This window comes from Nothobranchius furzeri, chromosome 18 (assembly GCF_043380555.1).
Source record: "Nothobranchius furzeri strain GRZ-AD chromosome 18, NfurGRZ-RIMD1, whole genome shotgun sequence".
Lineage (NCBI taxonomy): Eukaryota > Metazoa > Chordata > Actinopteri > Cyprinodontiformes > Nothobranchiidae > Nothobranchius > Nothobranchius furzeri.
The window spans coordinates 23423860-23451652 of NC_091758.1; the positions used below are offsets into that span (position 1 = coordinate 23423860).

Below are 27793 nucleotides of genomic sequence, written 5' to 3' on the forward strand. Positions count from 1 at the left end.
ATTGCATGTGCCTGTCAGTCAAGCAGAGCAGCTCCCATGTCCTTTCTACAGACTTCTGTGAAAGCTAACAATAAAAAAGCTTTCCCAGCTGAGCCAAAACCCTGAAGAAAAGATGATTTCTGAACATACCTGTGAAGGAGCATAGAGAGGAGGCTTTGGGATGATTAAGATTGCATTTTATGGTAAATGGGTAATTTAGCATATGTAGACGTGGTTTTTAGGGTCACTTGTTTATCATCTCAGTGAACTTTTGTGAATCATTTGCAGATAAATCGTTTTACTGGCTCTGAAGCACTGCAGTATCTGGTATTTGTTCACTACTCAGCCATAAACAGAAGGATGAACAACCTGTCCTGGATGGAATCCATTTTCTCCTGAACCTTTCCAGAGTACAGGTTGTTGTTGTCCACCAGCCGCCGCCCGCCCTGCCGAGCACCGTCGACCTTGTCCTCGTTGGCCTCCATGGTGCTCACAAAGTCCTCATGCTTCTTCAGAGCCTTCTCTGCTCCAGCCAAGGTGTCAGGCTTGTCTATGTGAGCAAGGGTGTACTCCTGCAGCAAAACAGACACAAAGAGTTAAAAACTAACAGCAAAGTCAAGAAGAGAGCCAAGAAACATGAAAAACGTCTGGGAACCGACTACGCTGCATTCTTTCACTCCACATTCTTTAACCACCCATGCTTTACAAGTCACCCCTGTCTGCTTGACCCTTTAGACTAAACTTCCTGTGCAGTACCTGGTTGTTCAGAATGGCCTCTACAGCCTTGCTGTCCCTCATGAACTGCTGAAAGCCCAGACCCTGGTCCAGGAAGTTTTTGCGACTGTCCCACATCTTCTGGAGCTCATACCAGCCTCGATCCAAGCCCTTCAGCCTCTGCTCCAGCTGCTGGTACTGAGGATCGTCCTCCTGACCCCGTGTGACCTGAGCTCCAGTGTCCCTCACACGCTGATAGTCCTCTTCATGGTTGTTGATGTCTTCACGCACAGCGCTGTGAGTGCTCAGCAGGTCCTCAGCCTCTTGCAGCGAGGTGGGCATTTCCTCCGATGCCACAGCCTTCTGGGTCTTGAATAGCCAGGACTGGAAGTCGTCCATTTCTTGGAGGAAGGTCTGTAACTTACTAACCTCACCTAAAGAGTCCTCCCTGTCCTTCAGTGTCTTCTTCAGCCTGTCCCAGGCTGCATCCAGCTCTCCTCTGCGGGCCAAGATATCTCCAGCATTTTCCGGATGGTCCTGAGCCAGCCGGTCAGCCTCTTTCCTCAGGAAGGAAAGCTTGGCGTCGATGGCGGCCAGATCTCTCTCTATGCCAAACAGTTTCCTCTGGATTGTCATGACAGCCGCCAGGTCGTTGCCCAAGTCCTGCGTGGATTCAATGATCCGAGTCTTTTCTTTTATCCAGGCCTCCGTCTCGTCACACTCCAACCCGTAGTTGTGCAAACTAACAGCAGAATCTACTTTCCTCTTCTTCTCCTCCACCATGGCCTTGAAGGCATCCCATCTGGAAAAAACACAATTAAATTACTTTAAAGTCGTTGTTTATGTTCTCGAGTAATGCTTTATCTCATTATTCTACATTTCCTTCTAAGAATATTAGCATTTAATTTTAATCAAATGCAAATTTTGTTGAAGGACTGAAGGTGTGGATAGATTTTCCCCTTTAATAAATAAAAACTGTTTGTTTTCTTTGTTTGATACCTTCTTTCATCTGCTCATCTGCAACATTCAAATGCAACAAAACCAGAATAATTCTGTCGGGTGGCAGAAACTTTCTTTATGTAACAAAGAGGATTAAACACATTCTTATATATAACTGCTAGAGGGAAAAAGCACCTTTTATTCAGTCGTGTCTGGCACTCTTTGATCTCTCTGGTTCGTGGGTGTCTGCTATCCTCAAGCTGTTTCACAGCTTTGTTGACGTTGTCGACTCTCGACTGAACGTTTGCCATATCTTGAGCTAAAATGCTTAACCTGCAAACGAGACAAATGAGAGCTAAAGTAACAGAATCAAAACAGTTTTAGACAATTCAAGTCCACGGTCCACTGAGATGCTGCCGATCAAACTGGTTCACACCTGTTTTGGACTACTTCCAGATCCTCCAGCTTCTCAGGCACTTCTAAGCCCACTAACCACGTCTCTTTCTGGCTCATCCAGAGCTCACACGAATCCGTCTCGCTGAAGATCGTGTACAGAGACATGGTGTCATCCAACTTGGACTGCCTCAGGTCAGCCAGAGTCAGGAGCTCCATGTAAAGGTCCTTGATATCCTTCAGACGTCTCTGAACATCAGGAGTGTTTTGTAGCTCCTCTGGTAGAGCGTTGGCCTGTTTGGACAGAGCGTCAATGGTGCCTCCATTTTTGATAGCTTCGTTTCTCAAGCTGTTGTGATTTTTAAGTTGCCGCTGAGTTGTGTACTCGTCGTGGCCCACGTCATCGCTGCTCATCTGCCTCTTGGCGTCCAGCAGCCAGGCTTTAAGTTCATCAGCGTCACCCTGAAACTGGAAGAAAGTCTGGGTGTCCTGGAGGTTCTGCTTTCTAAACGCAGCCAGCTCCTCCAGCTGCTGCCACTGCCTCCTGATGTCGTTCATGCACTCTTGAATCTTTGGGGAGCCGAAATGCTTGGCTTGGATCATCTTCTCCCCTTCAGCCAGGACCTGCTCCAGATTGGCACGTCGGGCTCCTAGCTCATCCTCAAAGGCGCTGTGTTTGCTCTGGAGCACCTGCACGCTCGTCAGGTCCTTGCCGTAATCAAGGGTCGAGAAAATCTGCTCCTTCTCCCTGATCCAGCTCTCCAGCTCTGTCACCTCCCACAGGAGGTTCCAGAAGCGGCGAGACTGCTCCAGTCGAGCTCTTCGCTGCGCAGCGAGAGAACAAAGCTCCTGGTAGCACAGGTCCAGATGCTGCACCCTGTCCCGGATCACCTGAGGATCACATGGCTTATAGCCTGGAGGAAAAAAACAAACCCCAACAAATGGTTACATACCACATTCTTTTAGATTTCATGTTTTGCAAAGAAATAAAATATTTACTATATGAAGTCTAGTTTGATATATTTGAAATAACCCTCAGAATACTTTTACTGTAGAGTCTAATGTATTTTAGGCTTCCGATGGAATGAATGAAAGCTGCTTTTTCCTGGAAGCTTTTGCACTCACTGTCTCCATTTGCAAACTTCAGAGCAGCAGCGCTGGTACTCTGTACCCTCTCTGCCTGCAGAGCGATGTCCTTCTCTAACAAAGCGTGTTTTTGTAGCAAGTCCTCCACCTCCAGCAGGTGTTTCCCAAAGTCTGGGGACAGCAGCCTAGCCTGAAGGGAAAGTGTTGGTTTAGAGGAATGTTTAGAAAGAAGATGTCCTCGCGTGTGTGTGTGTGTGTGTGTGTGTGTGTGTGTGTGTGTGTGTGTGTGTGTGTGTGTGTGTGTGTGTGTGTGTGTGTGTGTGTGTGTGTGTGTGTGTGTGTGTGTGTGTGTGTGTGTGTGTGTGTGTGTGTACCTTCATTTCATCCATCCAGCTGATGATGTGCAACATCTCCTGGAAGATCCTCTGCAGGGTCAGGTTCATATCCAGACGCCCCCTTCGAGCCTTCAACAGCTCCTGCAGGTAGTCCCACAGACGGAGGATATTGTCTTTTCTTACGTCGATCCGCTTGGCGTCATGGTAACGCTCAGACTCCAGCTCCTTGGAGATGTTCACCAAGGCCTGGACGCGTTCTTCGTATGCAGCGATGTCCGTCTCAATGGCGTCGTGCTTCTTCTTTGCTGCTTCTACTGCTGACAGGTCGTAACCAAAGTTATCCTGCAAAAAAAAAAAGAGTTTTTAAGTACTCCAATAATAATGATGACATAGAGGATTTGTATGAAACAAATGGTCAAAAAATTTTTATTACTATTTGACAATATTTAAGCTGGCTTGAACAATTTGTCTTCACTTTTTTCCTCTGGTTTTGATGATCTGGCATGAAGACAAGCAGCTGTTGTAATTAAATAAAAAACAAAAACGCAGCCGAGACTGACACCAGTGTAATAAAACAAACATCCACTGATGTCCTCCAGTGGGTTTTCCTTTGACTAACCTGAGCCACTAGTCTCTGGTTCTCCATGAGCCAGGTCTCCCTCATGGCAGCCTTCCTGTCGAATCTTCTCGCCATCTGTTCCAGCTTCTCCTGCCTGATCAGCTCGTCTCTCAGGACGCGCTCCCGCTCGTGCTCCGCCCTCTCCAGACGCTCCCAGGCCTGCACACAGACGAGGAGAAGAAGCAGCGTAATGGTTTGCTGTCTTCGTGAGCTCAACAGCAAGGTGGTGCTGAAATATTAAGGAAACCAGAGGCACCATCCTGCTTGATCCCATCCTCTGGGATGTGACAGAACACCTGGATCATGTATAACCAGATGTGTGCTGATACTTTTTGTCTTGGACATAATGTAGACACGACTCAGAATCAAACAAATTCCAGACGTGTTTTTTTACGCTTGCAGTCAGATTTAATTATCTTTAAGAGATTGCGTTCATTATGATTACATCGATTTGTTCTATAATTGATAGCCTGAGTCTAAAAGTTTACTAATACAATTATTTTTCCTGTTTTAATGCTGCAGTTGCCTGAGTCCATTTTGAAGACACAAAGGGGCTATTTGTATTAAAGCGGCTCTACATTATTTGTAAATTAGCTTCTCACCTTGTTGATATCTGAGACGAGCGCTCCCTCTTTAGGCGTGTAGACCCTCTGGTTGTTGGCCCTCATACGACTCTGGATGCTGAAGAGCAAAACCTCGAGGTTCCCTTTCTCCTGGAATCTGAGGTGGGGAAAGAAACAAGAAAAAGCTGCAATTTAGACAAATTACGGGGCAATATTACATTTGAAAATAATAAAGTCGCAAATAAATCTAACTTTATAAAGTAAAATCTAAAAATTACATCAAGTGTAAATATATAAAGTTCAAAGTTGTAAAGAAAACTAAATATTTAAAGATCGTTATGAAGAGAAATCTAAATTCATGAAGTTCAATTTAAAGATTACAAATCAAATCTATAAAACATCTAATTATTTAAACTCATATCTAAGTATATGAATACATTTCTAAACATTTAGAATTATAAATAAATATGATCATGTTAAATCTACACTCTAACCCGAGATCTAAATATTAATCTTATTTCAAACTAAATATTTGGTTAAGCTCTTGTTTTATGGCAGTTTAAATTTAGAATTTCAACTTTTTCTTTTCATCTTTTTATTTTTTGTATTTAGGTTTAATTCTAAATACCCATGTTAAAATTATGAAGATGTATATGTGACATTAGCTTGACATCATTATTTTTAATAATGACTAAAAATTTCGAGATAAAATTGTATTTTTCTAAATAAATGTGGTGACAAAGTGAATTTTTACACAGCGTTTGTACTGAAATGAGGAGCTATGAGAAAATGCAGCTGGTAAAACTTTACGTATTACTTTATAACTTGTGCCCCGTGTGATACAGAGTTATGCCTAAATCCAACTTTATATCTGCAGTAGAAATAAACAAAAACATCTCCAAGTAATTTTAATGATCCAATTGTAAATACAAAAACAAAGTGGAATTATTTATTTGGCTCACTTGGGCGGCTTCTCAACAGTACGGTAGGTGTTGAAGGCCTGAAGCTGCTGCTGGACTCCTGATAGAGAATTGGCAAGTTTCCTGTTGTTCAGCACAACGATGGTCTGCTCGATCCACACCAGCAAGTCTGACGCCAACGTCTCGTACTTATCAATCATCTTCTCTGTCTCAATAGCCTGATCCAGAACCTGGAGAAGAACGGAACAGATAAACACGGGGTGCAGGCTGGAGAAATTACTGTTCCTGGTCTCCAGCTCACCTTTCCAACTCTCTTTCCCTCCACTGCCAGCTGCTTCATCTTGGAGAAGTAGTGATAAAAAGCCACAACATATGTGATGATGGATTTCTCATCTGGGTTCTCTGTGAAAACATCTATAAAACAAAAAGGCTAACAAGTCAGTTGCAGCGACTAGATAGTCAAAGTGTTTATTTTCCACCAGGCTTCGTGCCCAGCGGTCATCAGTCACTCGCCTTCTGGGTCTAAGAGTTTGGTGACACCAAGCTTCTGCTCTGCCACATTGAACGCGTTCTGGAGGTTGTGGGTAGGATTGGACCTCTTGAGTTTGTTGTAGTCCACCACATCTGGCCTAAGAGAGAGATAGGAGGGCAGAAAAAGAAAAGATGAGGAGAAAAGACGTGAGTCGTTGTCTCCATTAAACTCTGCTTACCGATGTTTGTGTATGAGAGCGTTGAAGGCCATCCCGTCTTTCCAGCTGGTGGTAAAGTTGGTGATGTTGACACTGGGGTATCTGTCAGAAAACAGACGCGAGATGTCATTTAATGAACATAAAAATCACTTCAATAAATAAAGCATCCTGCTCTGGTGAATTGCAATTTGCTCCGTGGATTTGGTGTTTTTAACCATAAAATTGTGATGACACAGACTCAAATGTGTTTAAACAAGTAAAACTGAAAGTCATTAATTGTAGCTAACAGCTGTACACCTGCTTGCAAACATAAACACGTAACAATTCCCGCTGGATACTTACAGCAGCTTGGTGATGCTACAGATCACACAAAACACTTACCCTGCAGTTTTCATCTGACACCACAGAAGAAGAGCATCTTTAGCAGAGTGTGTCTCCTTCTGGTCGGCCTGGCCCGTTTCCACGATGATATCCTGGATCTGGTGAACAACAGCAAGCACAGCTGGATGATGAATAATGAAACTTATCTTAATTTCATTTTCTTTGCAATCAGAGAAAGATATGATGTCACCTCAGTAGGGAACATTTTGGCACGTTACTCATCTTTTTGTCTTTTCTTTGTGTTAAACAAAACCAATCTCAACTGATATATCATTAATCGTTTCAGTCAGGCTGGATCGTCACTTATTAGTGATAGAAAAACGGGTGATAATGACTGAAGAGCTCCTTTCCCCTCACAGTGGGCTCGTAATTAGAGCGGTGATGTGATACGAGAGACAAGTCCTGAGAGAGCGCTAAATTTAGCCAGCTTTGGTTCTCCTTGGTTAATAGCGACTGAAAACAGACGGGACTAGCCTTTTTCTTTTTGTTTCTGTTTTGAAAAAGGCTGGAAAATGCAGCACATCCTATTGTTTCAACCCTCATCTAAAAATAACCAAGCTGCTGTCAAGTTAAAAATAAATACATGGCCCCTCTAAGAAGATAAGAGCCAGACAGATGTGTTTGATGAGCTTCTAACAGCAGATGATAACGACTGGAGCCTGAAGGCATCGTTTCAGGTGGAACAGTCAAAAACTTCCTGCAGCTCCTGGTTTAAAGCACGGCGTTGTTACCTGCCTGTGGACATAAATGTAAGTAAACAATGCAGCATCTAAAGCTTATTTATTTCACGGGAGTAGCAACAACAAAAGATGCTGCAATGGCTAATCTGCTAAACAAGCTAGCTTAAAGTCTTTTGTTATGCCTTTTAACAACGTTCTAATGTAGTATAGCTATAAAAATATTGCGTAGAGTTTAAAAAAAAGAAAAAAAAACATTTAATGAAGTGGTTCTCTATTATTTGTCTAAAAACCTTGGTCAATGTGCTGGTGAAGGTTCTCATTAATCCAGGTCATGGTAATCCAGAAGGGTTCACATGAAGGCAACTGGACTTCTTTGGTTTCTTGAAACCGTTTCACTTCTCATCCAAGATTTGTCAATTCTGACTGGAATATGGGAGCGTCAAGCTTATAAGCAGTTATTTAACGAGCAGAAACCACTCTGGGTACTCCTCCTCCATATTCCAGTCAGAACTGACAAAGCTCCTCGGATGAGAAGCGAAAGATCTTCAAGAAACCAAAGAAGCCCAGTTGCCTTCATCTGAACCCTTTTGGAACCTCAGTCAATATTGTGGCTCGGTCCGAAACCATAGTTTGTACTATCCGGTTATCTGTCTCACCAAACCACCACAGTTCCACATTTACCAGGGTCCTCCATTCGTAACGCTCCCGAGTAATGTGCAACATAACACCACTGCTATGAGAGGCTCTCTGCTCAGTGATATCAGAAAAGGAGAAACAGTCAGCTGCTACCACAAACTACCAGAGTCCCAAAACCAAAAACAACATTTGAAGTCGCGAACAACAAAAGATGTTTGGATTTAGAAAATGGTGACTGGTGTTTAGCGCTCTCTCATTTACTGTGGCAATGTGTGTTCCCATATCAGGGGGCGTGGCCTAAGGATGATAGCCAACAGGAGCGGTGAGAGGTCGGTGACTGTTTAGGTTTAAAAGCTAGCTTGTTTTTCAGATTTGCCATCGCAGCTTTAAAGAAAGTGATGCTATTCAGCTAAATATAGATGAAAAAAATGTTTAACAGTAAGAAAACACAAAGTTTTGTTAATGTTAACAATTGATGTTATGTGTGGAATAACATTGGAGTGGAACATTATATTTTATGCTTCGTTTGACACAATAGAGAAAGTGGGGATTGAGCATATTGTAATGGCCCCTTTCGATTCTTTATTCTGGGTGACTGTTGACCATAATCCACGGCGTGCAGCTCAACTCCCCTCAGAAGTCACAAGCTCTCAACAATAACTCTGTTTTCCCTCCAGAACTCCCGCACTCCCTCCCGGTACCGGAACTTCCCCCCAAGAACACTCGCTTCAAAATAAAAGTCTAACATAAACAAAACATAACTGTTACAATATCATGGGTGCAACTTTATTTTCACAATCTACTTGCTAAGTCCCTTAATTATGTTTCCGTTTGGTTACAATTTCCCCTGATTTGGTGGCTACCCCTAAATTTTCTTGGATTTCATGTGAAAACTGAAGTCAGAATCTCACTGGGCTGCAACTTTGAATGGTTCTCATGAGGGAGTTTCTAAACTGTCTTCATACATAAACAGGGTTCTCAGTTTTCTCTAGGGAGTCTTGCAGCAAGGCTGCTGGTTCCTGCTTGTACTTGGACTTTCTGCATGGGGCTAGCATGTTCTCCCCACGCATACGCGGTTTTATCCGAGTACTCAGGTTTCCTTGCACAAACCAGCCATGTGTCTTCAGTTGAGTGGAGACTCTAAAATGTCCCTGGGTGTGATGGAGCCTTTATGTATCCCTGTGATAGAGTGGTGACATGACCAGGGTGTCCCATCGCCATCAGCTGACTGCTAGAGATAGATCCCAGTTCCCTGTTACTCTAGGGAGGATGAAGTGGTTTAGATAATGCATGGATGGGCATGTTAGTGGCAGAGTCACCACACACATTTGGGGCGACGGTGGCACAGGAGTAAAGTGCTCGCCTTGCAATCGGAAGGTTGCAGGTTCGAGCCCCGCTCAGTCTGTCGCTGTTGTTGTGTCCTTGGGCAAGACACTTAACCCACATTGCCTGCTGGTGGTGGTCGGAGGGACTGGTGGCACCAGTGCTCGGCAGCCTCGCCTCTGTCAGTGCGCCCCAGGGCAGCTGTGGCTACATCGTAGCTCATCCCCACCAGTGTGTGAATGGGTGAATGACTGATTGTGTTGTAAAGCGCCTTGGGGGGTTCCAGGACTCTAGAAGGCGCTATATCAAATACAGGCCATTTACCATACAGGCCACATTTGGAACCCAAATGTAAATGATTGCAAAAACAAACAAAAAAAATGTTAGCAAACATCTGTTGGCAAGGATGCCTAAAGCATCTTCATAAGCCTACAGGTTAATAAGGAGTCATCTCTGCTATGGGAAGAAGCTTTCGTTTGTGCACAGAAGACACGCTGCATCCTTTCAGCAATTCTCCTGGTCTTCATCCAAGCTGGGTTTCTGGTCCAGCAGTTTGTCCACTTCTTCTCCCAACGCCATTCTGCTTCACGTGTGACGACAAAACGAGCACAAGACTGGGAAGAGGTCTCCACATTGGCACAGCTCAGATTTCTCGATTGTTGGGCATAACTGTTACGCCACTGATGCACCTCAAAAGTTCTCAAGTTTGCTATTCAAAATTTTCTGGACATTCCAGAAAAAAATCTTTGCATATCTGTATTAGGGATTTTTCACCCGAGGTCCTGGGGCATTTGTGCAGCATTCATGCAGGATGTAAATGTTTCAGTGGAAAGTTTAAGTATTTTCTCACAAGATCCCTCCTAAGTTTGAGCCTCCAGAGAGCGAAGCCCGCTCACTAATCAGCTTAAACTGAAGGGTAACTCAGAGTAATTTCGATTAATTTAAGAGAACTTTTTCAAATATCCTGAACAAGTTCAGAGCCCAACAACAAATGCTACAACACAACGGCAAAACTGTGACTTATAAAAGGAAGATGAGAACTCCTAAACATTTTGAGAGATTACTGAAACGTCCTTCACAACTTGTCACCAACGGTAGCAGCCCAGTGAGATACTGGTTTTAGAACAGGCTCAAATGGGAGAGGATGGATGGCAGAAAGTCCACAGTTAATAATCTAACGATGTTAAAAATGACAGTGATGAACATTTATCTGTCCTATGTGTCTCGGTGGTCGGTGTAGCATCGCCCTTACACGCCGGAAGGATTTCACGGTTTATGTAACGTTCAGTTTTGGTACATTTTGTTGGACTTAAAGTAAAAGTTAAATTCAGAATGGGTCCAAGTTAACCTGGAAACGCAGGATGATGGTCCAGATGAGGCCGAGGATGAGGCGATGGTTTCCATCAACTATGTCGTGTGAGCCCATGTTCTCCAGGTGAACCCGCTGCTCTTTGAGGAACTGCAGGGCCTTGTCCACATTTTCCAAACAGTGGATCCGCATCCGGCCTTTAGTGGGTTTTGGCTACAGAGGAAACAAAGCAGAACAGTAAAACATGAAAAAGGGAACGACTGAAAGGAGAGTGAACACAAGAGAATTTGGAATGATGAGAAAACACAAGCTAGAACAGCTCAGCTGCCCACCAGTCGTTCTCCTGACAACACCTCCAGCAGTTTAATGAGCATGCGTCCGTCGCGCAGGTCCAGGTAAAGGTCAGAAATGCGACAGCCCACTCGGGAAAGGATGGAGTTGACCCATTTTGTAAAGGTCTTCTTCTGAACTGCCTCGCGCTCATCTGATGAGGGTTAAAAAAGAACACGAGTTTCATAAATAATGCACAACCCTCATAGCTGCAGAGCAGCAGCATCGAAGCTGGTAGGAATTTACTGTTTTGCACAAGAGCACTTCAAACGGGAAGACGCCTGTGAGACTGAGGGAAAACCTGGCAGGAGTTACAGCTCATCTCAGAGTTAGTGTGACGATATCTGCCTCAGAGATGGAGAAATCCTGCTGGTTAAAGGGATCTTAGGTTAAAAGTTACTTGTTCTGTGCTGTAAAAAATAAAACATCACCAGGCATTTGTTTTAGCATGGCAGCTCGTTCTACATGTCTCCATCTAGCTCCTCCAATTTAATGACATAACAGTTCAGAGTGCAAGAATTTCAGTTTGTTAAAGTGCTGAAAAACATCAGTTTGTCAGGCACTACTGAGGCGAATGAAGTCATTATGAGACCATATTAGTTTAACTAATAAGTATCTGGCGGCTTTATTATGACTCATTGTGTTTCTTTGAAATTTTGCTGATTTAATATCCGCCATCACAATAAAACACACAGTGTGTCTCCTTTTTGTCCTCCAGACAGCTTTTTGTCATTAGCATAAAGAGAGTTAAACATTAAATCTCTGTGAGCTCCTTCACGACTCCGATCTTGTTTTATTAAATACAAATCACAATAAAAAGTATCAGTGCGTGTTATGCACAAGCTAATGTAACTTCAGATGCTTTGACATTGCCTAGAGCTAACACAGAGAAATTATGTCAAAGCTTGCTGATAACACTAACCTGGATTTCACACACAGAGACACTGTTAGACACGTATTCACATACACAGCTTCTCTAAGTTTATTAGGCCACTGATGAGATCATCAGCTGTCCCAGCCTCCTCAGCTTTGGTCCAACTGCTGAAGACTGTCCTCTGTTCGTCCCCGAGATGAAATTATGTTGAAATTTGATAGTAAAAAGAAAATTATTCCTTAAAGCTCTTATTCACTCATTATTTCAATACACTTGATGTGGTTTCTGGTGTGTATGAAAAGCCAGAAGGAGTTTAGCCACGTTGCAGAGCTACTAATGCTAACGGTCAGCTTCTACTAGCCAAGACGCTCTCTTCTGTTTCCTGGAAGCTAAACCAACGACAGCCTTCACCGTCGTGAGCCAAGATGGATGAGTCCATGAATGCTAATTTTCAGTGTGACGTAGATCTGAGTGGCTTTCGTGGACCCGAGCATTTCCCCGTCTAATGCCAGAAATAGGTAGAAGACTATTTTCATGTTTGTCCTGCATCACAGTGACCAATCATATTTTCAAAATAACAAGTAAAAACAACTTCTCAGAGATCTTGCTTTTTAAGCATGAGAAATTCCTGCTGTTTTGGTTGAATAACCAGTGAGAGCCCAGAGAACATGACGGGGACACACACACACACGTCCAGTTCAGTGTCTGTTAAATCAGACTCAGTTAAAGCCACGTTTAGGTTGACAAATGTTTGTTAGCTGTGGTGGCCCCCTTGAATTGTGTTGACTCCAAAAGTCAGTTAGTTTGTAGATGTCCATCTACAAATATGGCAAATATCCCTAGTTATTTCCTCAGAGTTTCAGTTAAACCCACCCAGTGGTTCATGAGTTATTTTCTCTCAAATTAAAGATTATTTTTAGCCCAAAGCTGCAAAAAAAAGAGAAGAAGAATGAAAAAGGAAAAACATGTTGGCAGAAAAGACACGTTAGGGGTATTGAATTATCAGTTAAGAAGGGAAAAATAGAACAAGGTGAGATGGAGCTGGAGACAGAGTTTGCACAGAAGTAAACCAGGCAGATTGACTGACAGCCTTTCTGGTTTAGAGTACAGAGCCACAGCTAGATAAACAAAATCACTCACAGCATCTCTCCTGCTGCTAAAAACACACCTCAATAAGCTCCAGCTGAATCCTGTTCTCTCACAGAGGAAGTAAAAGAGTTACTGTATGTAAAACACATGATGCAGCAGGGTAGGGTGAATAAATCATGCCTCACACTGCTCCCCTCAGCAGAATAACGGCACACAGCACTGCTCCATGCATCCACACAGGCAGCATGAAAAAGTAATGGCAGTTATACATGCAAATAAGTCAAAGCTGCATTAGTGGCACAAATGTTTACTGGGACTGTCAGAGGAGCAAACACAGACAAAAAAAGAAAAGACTGAGCAAAAAGCCGTGACAAATCCTTTCTGAACTCAGAGGGTTTTACAGTAGAGGCATTGAGAGGGCAATCAGAGTACATCCCCACAAAGTGCTCTCTGTTGGCTGTATCACATCACCAGCGGAGACCTTGAGAAGGGGCAGCATGCATGAGCCTGCTGGTCATAAAGGAAGCTACGGGACAACGGGAGGACCGAAGCTGTTGTTTGGATGTTCCTCACAAAGTTCTGAGTAAACTCAGTGAACAAAGCCTTGAGCGCCCTTTTGAAAAACACGCTGTTTAATCCTCTAATTCCATCTGTGGTTTTGCAGAGCTGCAGAAGATTAAATCTTACCAAAAAGATTCTGTTGCATCTGAGATCTCAATATAAATGGATATTAGTAGATTTGCTCTATTTCAAGTATTTAAGGATTTAGGTACACATTTATTTATTCCTTTATTTACACACAATCACAACTTCACAACACAATCAGTCATTCACACATTCACACGCTGATGGAGATGAGCTACAATGTAGCTACAGCTGCCCCGGGGTGCGCTGACAGAGGCGAGGCCTGTCAAACGCAGGCACCACCGGCCCCTCCGACCATCACCAGCAGGCAAGGTGAGTTAAGTGTCTTGCCCAAGGACACAACGACAGCATTCTCTGGTCAGAGCCGGGATCGAACCTGCGGCCTTCCAACTGCTGGACAACCAACCCGCTCTACCCCCTGAGCTACTGCTGTCCCAACAGTTATGAGATAAAACTCAGTTATAATAAATCTGTAAAAACTCTCCCCGATGATGAAGTTAACACCAATATTTTAGTATCCGAATAAAGAAACAGGAACAAAAATACTAGAAATTCATATTACCAAGTGATGGCAATATAAGGAAAAAGGAGCATGAGAAACTAGAGAGGTGCCAGGGCCTCAATGACGAACTTGAGAAAGCCTGGAAAGTGAAGACATCATGTGCTCGTGTCATCGGGGCACTAGGGGAATAACGCCCAAATTGGAGGAGTGGCTAAAGTGGATCCCAGGAAAAACATCAGACATCTCCGGCCAGCAAAGTGCAGTTCTAGGAACAGCTAAGACACTGAGCAGAACCCTCGAGCTCCCAGACCTCTGGTAGAGGACCCGAGCTTGGAAGGATGAGACCACCTGGGTGAGATGGGAATTTTTTATACAGTAAGGCCAAAAGTTTGGACACACATTCCCATTCAATGTGTTTTCTTTATTTTCATGACCATGTTGGACTAACTCCGTCAGTTAAGATACCACGATGGACTAAATCTGACCAGGATCAGTGTGTTTCGAGCCAATTCTCTTCTCCTGCTGTGTTTTCTACAGTAACTTTAGCAGTATATCTGACATGAAGTACTGCTACTAAAGTACCAGCTGTGTACTGAACTGATGGTAACTTCTAAAATGATCTGAAAAAGAAGGTAAAAAAAAAAACCAAAGCTAATTTTGTTTGCTAGCTCAACACGTCAGAGTAACGTTTGGTTGTTCTTATTTAAAGAGCAACAGTTGGATTGTTCATTAGGCAAAAGTCTGGTTTTTGAACAAACTGCAGCAACTCTTGTGCTCCCTCTAACTTTCTCCAATCTTGTTCTAAGTACAAGTTTTACTAAACATGTGTTCCACTCAGTAATCTCTCCTCCACTCAGACTCCGGTGAAAGCCCCATGACTTATTCATGCTGATGCCTTTTCCCTGTATATAACTTGGTGTAACTTTTTGGTTCTCCCTACCGTCAGCGTTTACTGGGCGTGGCCCAGTGGATCCACAGCCCTTGTTAAACGCGCCTGAGTCATGGCAGTACCAGAGCAGAGCGTGACGCCATGACCGCATGACAAGAACACGACAATGAACTGAAGCTCTGCAGGCTTTTCTTACACGCTTCCTCCAGACGTGCTCTCAAAGATGAGCCGTTTGATCCGTCAGGAGATGAGCCGTCCCTCCGCAGCTGCTGAGCATCAGATTAATGTGCATCTGATGTTCCCCGAGTTTATTTACGTCAGCTGGAGCATTAGGAGAATTAGACTTGGATGCAAAAGAAGCAAACAGTAAAAACAGGCGGAGCAGGAGGGAGGATTTTTCATGAAAGGACGAGAATGTCACATTTTTGAAAAGTGACATGAGAAATAGGTTTAAAACCTTTTCTTATATTTATTACCTGTATTTTCTATTTTAACTCTTTTGACTAACTTTATTCTGATGAGATCTTTGAAAAATAAGTTGACATGACATGCAGCTGGTGAATCGATGCGCTTGGCCCGGCTCGTGACACGTCTTTGATTTGGGAAAGCATCAGAAGTTTTCCACTCCGCGTATCAGTTGCCTCTGCAGCCTTCAGAATCAGTCGATACTTGAAATGTAGCAGAGGCAAGAGGGGGGGAAAAATGCATTTCCCCTCTCCATTCCTGCATCGTCTCCTCCATTTTCTTCCTCTCACTAATGCACTCCTGCCATCAGGGAGTTGGAAAGCATAGTGCAAGCTCACAGAAATCCACTGCGGTGGCAGAACTTGCTCTTAAACCCTTAATAACACCAGCAGGATGAAGTTAACCCAATGGAACATTGGATTTCTTTATTTTTACACCCCCCAGTGCAATCATTTGGGACAATCATTGGGACCAAAACTCACGATTGTCTCATTTGGAGTAGCTTTCAAAGAAAAGAAAAAAAAGTCCACGTGGAGGAAAGGCGAGATCAATACAAATGTTTCTCTTGAACACAAATGTAAGGAAGACTGCAGAACGCTAGTCACAGACGAGGGTTTGGGGAGAGGAAGCATTACAACCACTTTGAGTGTTTGTAAATGAATTATTGAAGGCCAAGTTGGAGAACAGTTAGAGCTGAGTTCTTTAGAATAAATAAGTTATTAGCAAACGTATTTAATAAAAGAAACGCTAATGATGTTCACGCTCTGCTGCTTATTCACTTTCTTGAGTTCACACACTCCCCAACCCAACCACCCTACATGAACACAAACACATGATGGCAAAGGGAGGGGATGACTGGAAAAGTGTCATAACTCAAACACACACACACACACACAGTTCTGCGTTGAGGACCTGGTACCTTGCAGCTGCCTGAATCGTCCATCCAGGACGGAGTTGAAACAAATGTTGGACGTGCTGTAACTCAGCCAGCGCGCTCGCTTCATACTCTTGGCAGAGGAGGAGGAGGAGGATGAGGAGAGGAGGGGGGCAGGGTGAGGGTGAGATGTCCGCTGACGTCTGGGGGTGCAGGAGGAGGATGAGGATGATGAGGAGGAGACCCCTGAGGGTGTCCCCATGAGTGGGACATGCAGGAGGGTCCCGTTCCTCTCTGGGTGTTGATGGAGCTCCTGCTGCCGGCCATCTCTCCCCGTCTTCCTGGTCTCGGGTCTCAGGGCGCGGTGGACCGGTGGGGTGCTCCTGCTCCGGCTGATGCTGCTGCTGCTCAGCCCGACCCGAACTTGTGCCTCTTTCTCTGCTGGGGTGTAAGGCCGGCTGGCAGCCTCTCTGCCCCCCCCAGCGCTGCTCCGGATGGCCCCAGTCTCCCTGCTGCTGGCCTTTAGGCTGATCTTGACCTCTCGGAGTCGGGGCTGGCTTACGGGGGCGGTGCGCAGCAGGCACGGGCTGCTCATGTTGACCCCCGAACAACGTCAACAACAATAAACCTCCTCTGGAGCCGGCACAGGAGCTTGGCACTCCTTTTCTCTTCTCGTCTCTTGGCTCTCTGTCCTCCTTTCCAGATCCCTCTCGCATTAACTCTTGCTCCCTCCCTCCCTCCTCTTCCTCTTTGTTTCTCAGGCTCTCCTCACCGTTAACGTGATGATGCTCTGCCTCCACTTTCAGGCGGCATGGGCAGTTTGCTTTGTTTCAGGGTGTGTTTTTTTTTCCAAGCCTCATCCATGCATACAGTATGTTTCAATACTTACACGTGTTCCCGTGCCCCCCCTCCCTCCCACACAGCTGCTTCGTCGCTGAACACGAAGTACACAACTGGTCCAGCTCATCAGGAACTCATCTTCTTTAAGCTCCTGTATGATGGAGAGTAAACGACCGGATGTTTGATACGTCTCGGAGCACATTTCTGAGTTTACAGCTCCTCCTGCACCTTCTTCTGGCTGCCTGACAGGAAACACTGATTGCGTTACAGAAACATCAGTGCAGCGGCACTCTTCTAGCACAATATCATCAACCAGCACTCTAACAGCAGCCATCATCATTTAAAGAAGGCAGGAAAAGGTTTAGGAGCTTCACCTGATAAAAGCCTTGGATGGGAAACTTCTTCTCACCTCCATGGTGTGATATATAGAACTCCATTGGTTTGAGATCCAATTGCAACTATTTCCTGTTGTCTTTATCTGATCAGTTATATAGACTTTGCAGAACATGGTTGAAATGTGATTTTCAATCGGCTTGCAAGCAAAACGGCTTTTTGCTGTAAAGCTCGAAGCTCATTTAGGTCAGTGAATTGCTTCTGAATACAACACAAACACGCAAGAACAAAAACAAACGTTATAGTCATTTTCTTCTCAATCGTCTCGTCTCGATGTTTACCGGAAACGGCGGCCGTTAAAGGTTCGCCGGTGTGATCTAAATTTAATTCTGTTTACCAACAATTGAAAACAGATGTTAATATAATCGACCTTGATTATAGGAGATGTTTAGCATCTTTAAGCCTTTTTGTTTTGGTTGTTCACTCCACAGTTATCCGAGTAAACACCCTCTACATGGCGGCTTTGCATTTTACTGAAGAAGCTCTGATAAACTAAACGAGTCGATCGAAGCCAAACAGCAGCAAACAAAGCGAGTGAGGGTCTAAATGCAGCAATTAGCAATTCGCTTTGCAGGATGTCTGAAACCGGGGCTGCACATTATAATAAAATATTGATCCAAAAGTTGCACTCAAAAAGCAGCTGATTGTGTTTTTTTAGGCCACGAACTCACCGTTGCTAAACAAAAAGCTATGTGGACGTTTTTACCTTCAAATAGGTCATTTATGATGTTATTCAGACTTTTTTTTTTAATTATATTCCGTTGATTTAAGATAAAAAGAATAATCAAATATCGGTGCCTCTCTAATGTCCATGAGTGAAATCAGGATGGAAACACTCCTCTCACCTTTTGCCTTTTACTCCTGAGAGAAAAAGAGACGATTCCTAATGTTTGAATGTCAGAATAAAAGGAAAACGCCTCTTCTCCTGCACAGAGCTGCACTCGTGTTTCACACACTCACATCTGACCTGTCCTGTGTCTGCAGATTAGTTTACATGAAAATAGCCTGACCCACTGCTGTTACGTGTCCTTCTGCTGCAAAAAAAAAACACAGCTATTTTAAAATCACAAACAGCCTGCCCACAGGTGGGCCACAGCCTAGCAGCTTAGCCAGAAATGCAAAAGATCTGTGCGATGTGAGGCAGACGGGCAGGGCAGCTGTCCAGATCGGTCAGCCTGTGGACAATCTGGGAATGTGCAAGTGATCCCAGTTGCTTGCAGAGGGTGTGGAGGAGTGGCGGGGCTCAGCTGCTTGGGAATGTGTGTGTGAAAGCATGACACAAACACAGACACACACACAGCTATGGCAGCGAGTGCGCTTCGGAGCATACATTTAGCTCCAAACATCACCTGTGGTTTGAGATTCTTTGAGTGAAGGTTATTGTTTTATTCAAACTCATTGAACCCTGTCAAAGTTACACAGACGCTCATCCTCTCTGCCCTTCTCATGCTGTTAAAAAGTCTGTCATCTCAAGAATCCGTCACAGAGGACACGGGCTGTTTACCATGCAGGCACTCACCTGCGAGGGCCTTGATGCGCGAGCGCTCAAACAGCCTGGCGGAGCTGTTGTCATTGTCTAGTTCCTCTTCAGAGAGGTCGAAGCGGGTGTTGATGTGGCTGTACTGCTGCGTGATCTCCACGTTGTCAAAATCTGTGGTGGAAGTTGTGGTGGAAGTCATGGTGGTGGCCAGCGTGGCAGGTGGATGGGGGGGGGGCGACAGCTGGCGTCCTCAGATGTCCTGAATGAAGAGGAGGTGGACGGATGGTGAATACTGACGGTGGTCTGAAACAGATAAAAGATGATTGCATGATGAAAATAAAGAACTGACTTCATCACTAGGAGAAAGGTTCCCACTGAGGAATTTGGGAGTTCTAAACCAGCTGATAGTCAATAAATCTCCATTCCCGAGATTCCTCTGGAAGGTTTGCTCGTCCACCACCTTTCTAGTCAGGATCATAAACTGGATCATTTTATAAACCAATTTTTGGAGCGCCATAACTACAACCCATCTTACTTATGAGCCTCTGTTCCTTTTTCCACAAGAAAAGGAGACAAGCTCCAAAAACCTCATCAAAGAGACGCTTTTTGGGATTTAGACACAAGAAACAAAAGCTTCTTAGATGTTACAAAGTTTTGTACTGTGAAAGTCTCAGCTTTGTTGTTGTTTTTGTGAAGCACCTCGTGGTTTTACCTTGAGAAGTGCTATAAAAACTGTTTCTTCTTCTAATTGATGAGTTACAGCTATTTTGTAGTCTTAAGATGTCATTTAGTCTTGGCAGCCATCTTGAATTGAGTTAATCAGCTGAAGATTTACATCCAGTCACAACCTTAAATGGCCTGTATTTGTATAACGCCTTCTTAGGGTGCTACAAACCCCCAAGGCGCTTCACAACACAATCAGGCATTCACCCATCCACACACATGTTCACACGCTGGTGGGGAGGAGCTACAATGTAGTCACAGCTGCCCGGGTCGCACCGACAGAGGTGAGGCGCCGCCGTCCCTCTGACCACCACCAGCAGGCAAGGCGGATTAAGAGTCTTGCCCAAGGACACAACAGCAGCGTTCTCTGGTGGGATCTGTGATCGAACCTGCAACCTTCCCATTACTGGAAAACCCGCTCTGCCTACAGAGCTACTGCTGTCTTTCTGATAGTTAAATCTGCTTCTGAACCAGAATAGAATTTTTAGACAATTTGACTTAAATTTACATAATCTAGCATGAAAAGGAGGCCCCACCAACTCCGTACACCCAAACTATAAGCTCAATTATGTGTCACTTTGCAGAACAGTGACAGACCACAGTGTGTGTGTGTGTGTGTGTGTGTGTGTGTGTGTGTGTGTGTGTGTGTGTGTGTGTGTGTGTGTGTGTGTGTGTGTGTGTGTGTGTGTGTGTTCTCTGCATGGAATGGTGGGTTGAAGGGCAGTCGCTCAGATAGCTCTATCTGTATGCAGCATAGCTCTCTTATCATGGTGTGTGTGTGTGGGGGGGGGGATAACCCCTCTGTAGAGCAGAATGTGACAAAAACCGCCTTATTTTGAATGATGCAGCTCACGTAGGTTACAATCTAGTGTGTGTGTGTGTGTGTGTGTGTGTGTGTGTGTGTGTGTGTGTGTGTGTGTGTGTGTGTGTGCGTGCGTGCATGCGTTTTTGATTGTAAGGATCTGCTAAGAAAATCTGTAAAGTGAGATGGACCACTTGGATAAACGACCCTCTAACAGATTTAAAACAATTAATGATGAATTAGGTTTAATTTAATCAATGATTTAACAGGTTCGTTTGAATTAGTGAGGTGTGTGAAGTTAACAAATGTTCCTTTCGCAAAACTGCCCTGAATCTCAAGCCCTCAAAACGCTAATAAGCCTCTTTTTGCAGAATTATCATTGTGATGTTGTTCATTTTATACTTATTTGGCTTGTATTGCTCGTGCAGAAAATCTGTGTAATTTACAAGCTGATAATTAAATGATGTGTGTGAAAAAAATCATTTTTTAGTAGATTTTTAGAAAAGAAATTCAAGCCATTGAAGAGAAAAAGGTTGAATTTTCCAAATGGACATCAAAAAATACGTGCAAGCGGCTAAAAGAGTCACTACAAACATTCACTAAACTTCCTCCTTTCGGTGAATTCACACAACTAGTGTGTTTGTTCAGTGTATGCAGAGAAGAGGCCCTCAGTCGTGTACAGTGATGCCATTGGACAGGTCTCCCTCCTTCTGCTGTGTGGTATCAGTCCTCTGCAGAGGGCTGTTATCAGCGCCGAGACGCTCCACCCACCTCCGGGGGATCCCCTTATCATCCGGCACACAACCTCACCAGAAATACGGCACAAACCCTTCTTTACACACCTCTCAGACTCACATCCACAACCTGTCAGTCGTACACAAACATTTATGACTCTAATCCGGTCTGAGAACTGACTCCACATGGCCGGTAAACACCAACGGCTGCAAATGAGCTGTAAATTCTGAGCTACCTGGACGGAGAGGAGCTGCTCCTGAACAGTTCGGCGACAGAAAAGAGTTGACGGACACCCCCGTGGTGGCCTTGAGCAAAGTAATCTGTTACAAACCTGTCTAACAATAGGTCATCCTATCAGCTGGAAGCTCAAACAAACATGGAAAAACAAGATGTAACGAGATGACAGCGTGTTGCACACTTTTAAATATAAAGCTTGCAGAAATTCACAATAAAGCCCCAACTTTGGACTTTTTAGTTATTGCAAAAAGTTTTAATCCTACAAACCCATCTAAAATGTGTTTTATTCACTATTTGGTTAAGTGATCATACAGAAAAGTAATTGGTAAACACATTTCCGGTCAGTTTACTGACTATCTGATTTTTTAATGCTTTTTAAAAATAATTTATGAATCATTTAAAACGCCAGCCTTATAAGTGATTCCAAACATTATCAATTTACAAGGACATAGAAGGACAATTAATGACACTAACAAAAGCAGATGGAGGGAATATTCTATTATAAAATGTGTCCTGCTCCCATTTAAATACGCAAAAATAATAATTCTTCTAATTTCCTTGTTTCAGAGGACATAAGAAAACACACTTAACTTAAATCAAACCATTGTTGCAGTTCTAAAGCGTATGACTGATATGACTCTTTTAATTTTTCTGCCACTTATATTTACATATTTACCAGTAGATTCATGTTTTAATAGCTGAACATCGTAAAACCAAGAGACTCTCTTTAGAAATAAAATTTCAAGAGAGGGGATAAAAATTTCAGCCGGAATTTTCTTAAGATTCTTGTCGTTTTCTTATTTCTAAGATTCTGAACATGAATTTGCTTTTATAAACACAATTCTGTGGATACATTTAGGTGTGACTGCATCACAACCAGCAGAATGACTGGTGTGAACATCAAAGCAGCACTTTTGTTGGATTTCCTCTTTGGGAATGTTTCGCCGATGACCCAACACCGCATCAGGCAGCTCGGAGAAAACACATTATTCTGAGCAGAACTGAATTAGATGGGCATGAAATATGAGAGTGGTGTTTGGGTGTGGTGAGAATGTGTGACCTGCAGTCTGTGCATGTGCTGGAGAAACTCTGGCATGCAGGCTGAGGAGAGACAATGTGAGACATAAACACAAACCGGGCTGGAAGTTAAAGTTCTCCAACTAAACTGGAAATATTAGGAATAGGCTGTTGGGAATAATCCTAACAGTACATTGATTATATGATGTGATCAGTTTTGTTTAGACTCAAACAATGGAGAGCCTGATCTTGAAAGGTTGCAAGAAATCAATAGTAAATTATTCCTGGAGTGTGTTTACACTAACGCCTAGTCCAGATGGGGCGACACACACACACACACTTGTCCTTTTAAGGGGAATGAGCAGAAGCGTCTCTTTGGTGTGCTGGGAATCTTTCATTTCTATCAAAACTCAACAGTGTTTCCAGTAAAGGATGAAAAATGCACGACTAAAGGCCTAATCTGGGCGAGAGAGAGGTCCTCCAGCCTATGATAGTACACACTGAAGGTGCCTGTCTGGTCTTCACTTGTACATTTCAGTCTCCTGTGACCTTGAAGGTAACTTTAGAAGGATTCAGATGATTTTAAGTACAGAAAAACAAAACACAGGCTCATATAAAGTAGAAAAATATGTTTAAAATACATCCATCTGCATTGAAAGCGGTTAAATTACACTTTGATAAAAAATACAAAAGAGGTGATTAATGTACATGTGTGGAGGTTTTTTTTACCTAAATGTATCAAATTTTTCACTTTCATGTTACTTTTTAGTGTGATTTTAAATCTAAACAAACTAAGCATGTCCTCTTTAATTAGAGGTGTGTCCTTGCAAGAATGGTGCGCACTTTACTGTGGCGTGAAAGATAACAAAACTCAATTAAAAGCTGCTTTGTTTAAGAAAAAGGTTTCTGACTGAATAAAATGCAGCAAATGACAGAAAACTCAAGTTTAAAGAAACTCTTAAAAATGGCAGCCATGTTTAACAGGTGGGAACAAGAAGCAAAACATAAACATTTGGGCCAAATACGTTCATTTGACTTGATTCAGTAAACAGAAGCGAGTTTAATTCAGACTTACTTGTTTTTGTTTTTTCCTGACTTGTGTTTTTAATCTCGCCAGTAAAGCAGTTATAATCCCATTGAAGCGGCGGGGTCAGAGCCTGTGTGGGCGTCCTGAGCGCGAGGAGGTCCTGCTCGGGGAGAGAGGGAGAGGGGCTAAAGGCTCCGCGCGCTCCACGGTCATTCCCGAAAGCCTGCGACTGACCCACCCTGTCGGGTTAAAAATAAAGTACATGATCTGTGCGCGCGGGGTACGCGCATTCCTGACAAGAGCTGGTGACTCTAAATGGCAGAGACACTTCTGATCTCCCGGTACCTTGATCACCCACCCTCCTCCTCCTCCGCCCACCCGGAACGGGTCCAGGGTTGGCCTCTAATCGCGCGCGGACATCACCCACCCACACACACACACACACACACACACACACACACCCACCAGACCCTCAGAAATGTCACCTCCACCGTTCTCTCAATAGGAAATTACACTGAAAGGACATTTAAATATCAGATAAAGGTAGGCCAAGTAAATAAAAAACATTTCCAAGAAATTATTAGAATAATTTTGGTGACAAAGTTATGTGAAAAAGTTCAGAGTAAAGTCAAAGGTCAGACTTTCTCCTGCAGGATTTCCAGCTATAGAACTGAATTCATGATTCCATCTGTAACAGCCAGTGGTCCTAAAGCAGCAGAGCTGCCCCAGACCATCACACTACCACCACCATGTTTGACTAATGCCATAATGATGTTTTTTTAATGCAGTGTGAGTGGAAGACACACCTTCCAGAAAACTACATTTCTGTTTTGTCAGATCACTGAATATTTTCCCAAAACTCTTCAGGATCATCAAGGTGGGTTTTAGTAAATGTGAAACAAGCATTTATGTGGTTTTTGGTCTTGTAGCGTTCCATTTTTGCACCGCGTCTCTTTTTATTGTTGAAACATAAACTGACTTTAAACTTAACCCTCTGATGCATGAATTATGAGATCTTCAACCATGATTTTTTAAACAATTTTTTTCATTCATCTTTAGGTGTGAATGAAACAAATTTCAACAAATATTTTTTGTAACATTTTGTTAATTTACAAATAATTTATTACATGTCCATCTCAGTGAACGGTGTGCATTCTGAACATGAAATATGGTGGCTTGCCTTACTGAAGTCCAAATGGAGGGGCTCACATACAATAAAGTCTTCAACAGCTGTGCTTAATAGCAAAAATAAATAAATAACAATTCTGAGTACCTGTCCACTGTAGTGACCATTATGCATCAAAGGGTTAATCAAGAGACAGTGCTTTGGATGTTCTGAGGTATTTTAATGTTTCATTTTTTAATAACAGGGCACAATGCTTTGATTTTTTTAAGATAGCTTAGCGTACTTCATGCTGTCAGTGTCGTGTTCTGTGTCCCCTTGGTCCTCAGCCCCCTCCTGTTCATCCTCTGCGTTCCCCTCATGTGTCCCCTTGTGCTCTGTGTGTCCTTATGCTTCCCCAGCCCTCTCCAGGTTCTCCTCATGTGTCTCCTTGTGTTCCCCAGCTCCCTCTAGGCTTCCCTCGTGTTTCCTCCTAGTCACTCCCATGTAGTTCCTATTGGTTTGTATTAGTCCTCCTCACCCCTCTAGTCATTAGTTGTTTATCTTTGCCCTTAGTCTTTAGGTTGAGTTATTTAGTGTTTTATAGGTTATGGTTTATCTTCCCCTCTGCTTAAGTTCTTTCCCCATTTAGTTTATTAATGGCACCTGTCTTCCCTCCAGACCTCACTCCTCACACATGTCACCTGTTCCCCTGACTGCTTCCCTCTGTGTTAAAAACCCCGTCTTATCCCTCAATGTTTGTTGGTCCATTGTGTTTGTGTCAGCGTTGTTCTGTTCCCTCTCAAGTTTCTCCGAATCTGTGCTCATGAGTGAGCTTTTGTTTGTTTTTGAGCGTTCAGTGTTTTTGAGATTCTCTGTTTGTTTGTTTTTTTGTTTGTTTTTTTGTGCTTTGGACTTTTGGCGCATCCTCCTTTAAATGAAGGAATTATTTTTCTTTAACCACCGCTACCCTGAGTCATTCTGGGAATTCTGCATCTTGGGTTCAAACCTCCTGCTCCTCAACATGACAGTCAGATGTCTGATATTGTCATTTGTTTGCTGATATGAAACATTTTAGAGTGACAAAGAACAAAAATTAAAGGAATCTAAAAGATCAGTATTATTTTTCTAAGCACTGTAAGATAACTTCTTTCAACTAAATTAAAATCGAAAACAATCAAATGTTTCTATTTAAAAAAGCAAAACATTGTTTACAACTACTGTATTTATTGTTTTCATTAAAAAACAGAACAAATGATTAACCACAGGACGCATCACACGTATAACAAAACACCTGTGCAACACACCATAAATAACAAGTGGAACAACATATTTCAAATTGTATAGATCAAAATAGATATTTTTGTACAAAAACTGATTTTTTATTTTTTGCTTCACTTTTCCTTCTTTGGTTGCTCTGAAACTGAGCCTAAGCTTCCTGAACCTCACAATAACTAATATGGCTTCATGACGAAGAACTCCCATCTCTGATCAGCGTCTGCATAGAATTAAATAACGTACAAACAAAGCAATGCAACACAAACAATTAGCATAAAAAGTCATGTGCAAGCAGCTGCAAACCCAGCACCAACCGTTACAACATCACTACAACTGCTAAAAACGGTATTTCTAAACCAGAACGGAAGAAAATGCGAATGGAAAACTACAAACATTGATTTGACTCTTTTAGTTTGCTCCATCCAAAAACGTGACTTTTCTTCTGTTTCACAGCTAACTAGTTCTTCAGGGTGGCATTGGTAGTACTCACAAAAATAAACACATTCAAGTGCAGTTTTTAACTACATGAAGCTACTTTCTCGTGCAGGTCTTAGCTTTTGTTGCTAGTGAACTACAGAAAGACATTTTCAGCTAATTAAAGTCATTTCTGGTCAAATCTACATTGCTCATAGAAACAGAACGAATCAGTTTGTGAATAAATAATTGCTCTGGGTAGAAATGAAGTACATTTTTTTATCTTGAAAAAGTAAAAACTTGGTGTTGGTGCAATAAAACAAGAAAAGAACCGGCTTGTGGGTTTAAAACACTGGAGAAATTGTAAATTTAAGGCACTATTATCTCCAATTTTCTTTAATAGACTAATAAAAGTCTCGTGAACCCTGGAAAAGCTAAAAAAAAAGTATTGCAACATGGAAAGTTTGTGTCTAAACATTTTGATGAATCTTTGGTCAAATAGATTTCTTTTTTTTTAAGCCTTCATATACAAATATAAAAAATATATAAATATTTTATCTAAAAAATGCTTCATAGAAAAAAGCTGCTACAACATTTAGTAGGGAAATGAACCTAACAGTGCCTCTAAAATAAAATAAAAAATGTCAAGTAAACAAGATTTAGGTGTAAATTTAAAAGACCGGCTGACTCCAGGCTGAAGGGGTTTTGGTCTGAGTGCTCACTGCTAACGTGCATTAGTGTGTTTTGTTCATTTGTGACGAGAAGAAGACGTCAAGATCAGCAATGACAGCTGCCTGTCTCTTGGCAACAGTGTTGAGAAGACGAGGAGGAAACGACGGAGTCCCAAGGTCCACCTGAACAAAACAAAACGGCACACTTAACTCACACCAAGTACTGTGAATGAATAAAAAAACAGTAGAATGTACGTAGTAATCAACTACTGAACTGTGCCTGCATCAGCTGCTGAAGCCATAGATGTAAACTTGGGAGAAAAATGACAAAAAGCGATCTGACGAGCCTTCAGCTCAATGAAAGTAATCTCATTAGCAAAGAGGGGTCTGCCAACAGTGAGCTATAAACTCATTCTGCTGTAGATCAGCACTGAACCTCAGGGTCACGCCAGAACCAGCTCCTACATCTTCCTAACGGGAAGCTCCGGTTTCCTGGCTCTTCCTGCACTTTCCTTTGAGTATACTTTTTTTAAACAACAACACAAGAAGTTATCACATTTATAAAATGTTAGTTAGAGAAGATTGGGGCTCCTAACAGTTAAACGTGTTACCTGTAGCAGGTAGGTGACCCTAGTGAGCTCTTGTCCACGACGTCTGACTGGCTGCAGGATCCAGCAGCTGGGCATCATCTCCCCTCGGATGGCGTCGACACTGGGTCTGGGCAGAGACTCCTCAAACACAGACTGCATTGCCAGCACGCTTAGGCCACCCTGAGGCAGAGAGACAGAGGTACCATCAATAAAACAGCTGGCGCTGCCTTTGAATCAGCAGAGACGAGCG

At 43.0% G+C, this 27793-nt stretch overlaps 2 protein-coding genes across 6 annotated transcripts in view; both read right to left on the reverse strand.

The window, feature by feature from the left end:
- sptb (spectrin, beta, erythrocytic) overlaps window positions 1–23735 on the reverse strand; it is a 43308-nt gene extending 19573 nt beyond the window's left edge. For 2 of the 3 annotated variants that reach the window (XR_011517191.1, XM_015969660.3), the window contains exons 1-17: window positions 23537–23735; window positions 18987–19250; window positions 10899–11050; window positions 10606–10779; window positions 6619–6716; window positions 6259–6339; window positions 6062–6177; window positions 5850–5962; window positions 5591–5778; window positions 4668–4785; window positions 4066–4224; window positions 3486–3788; window positions 3151–3301; window positions 2069–2939; window positions 1828–1965; window positions 736–1495; window positions 349–551 (exon numbers count right to left, since the gene is read on the reverse strand). Coding sequence is in view for 2 of the 3 variants with exons in the window: in XM_015969660.3 (XP_015825146.3) it covers window positions 349–551; window positions 736–1495; window positions 1828–1965; window positions 2069–2939; window positions 3151–3301; window positions 3486–3788; window positions 4066–4224; window positions 4668–4785; window positions 5591–5778; window positions 5850–5962; window positions 6062–6177; window positions 6259–6339; window positions 6619–6716; window positions 10606–10779; window positions 10899–11050; window positions 18987–19146 (3785 nt within the window). In the remaining variant the exon portion in view is untranslated. Of the gene's footprint in view, window positions 1–348; window positions 552–735; window positions 1496–1827; window positions 1966–2068; window positions 2940–3150; window positions 3302–3485; window positions 3789–4065; window positions 4225–4667; window positions 4786–5590; window positions 5779–5849; window positions 5963–6061; window positions 6178–6258; window positions 6340–6618; window positions 6717–10605; window positions 10780–10898; window positions 11051–16279; window positions 17014–18986; window positions 19251–23536 lie in introns of those variants that run through there. The other variant, XM_054742164.2, reaches the window with a different exon arrangement.
- A 2531-nt stretch (window positions 23736–26266) lies between these two features.
- stard9 (StAR-related lipid transfer (START) domain containing 9) overlaps window positions 26267–27793 on the reverse strand; it is a 39339-nt gene continuing 37812 nt past the window's right edge. For all 3 annotated transcript variants that reach the window (XM_015969664.3, XM_070546836.1, XM_070546837.1), the window contains 2 exons: window positions 27565–27723; window positions 26267–27136 (listed from right to left, as the gene is read on the reverse strand). In XM_015969664.3, coding sequence (XP_015825150.3) covers window positions 27017–27136; window positions 27565–27723 — 279 coding nt within the window. In that variant the 3' untranslated portion in view covers window positions 26267–27016. The remainder of the gene's footprint in view (window positions 27137–27564; window positions 27724–27793) is intronic.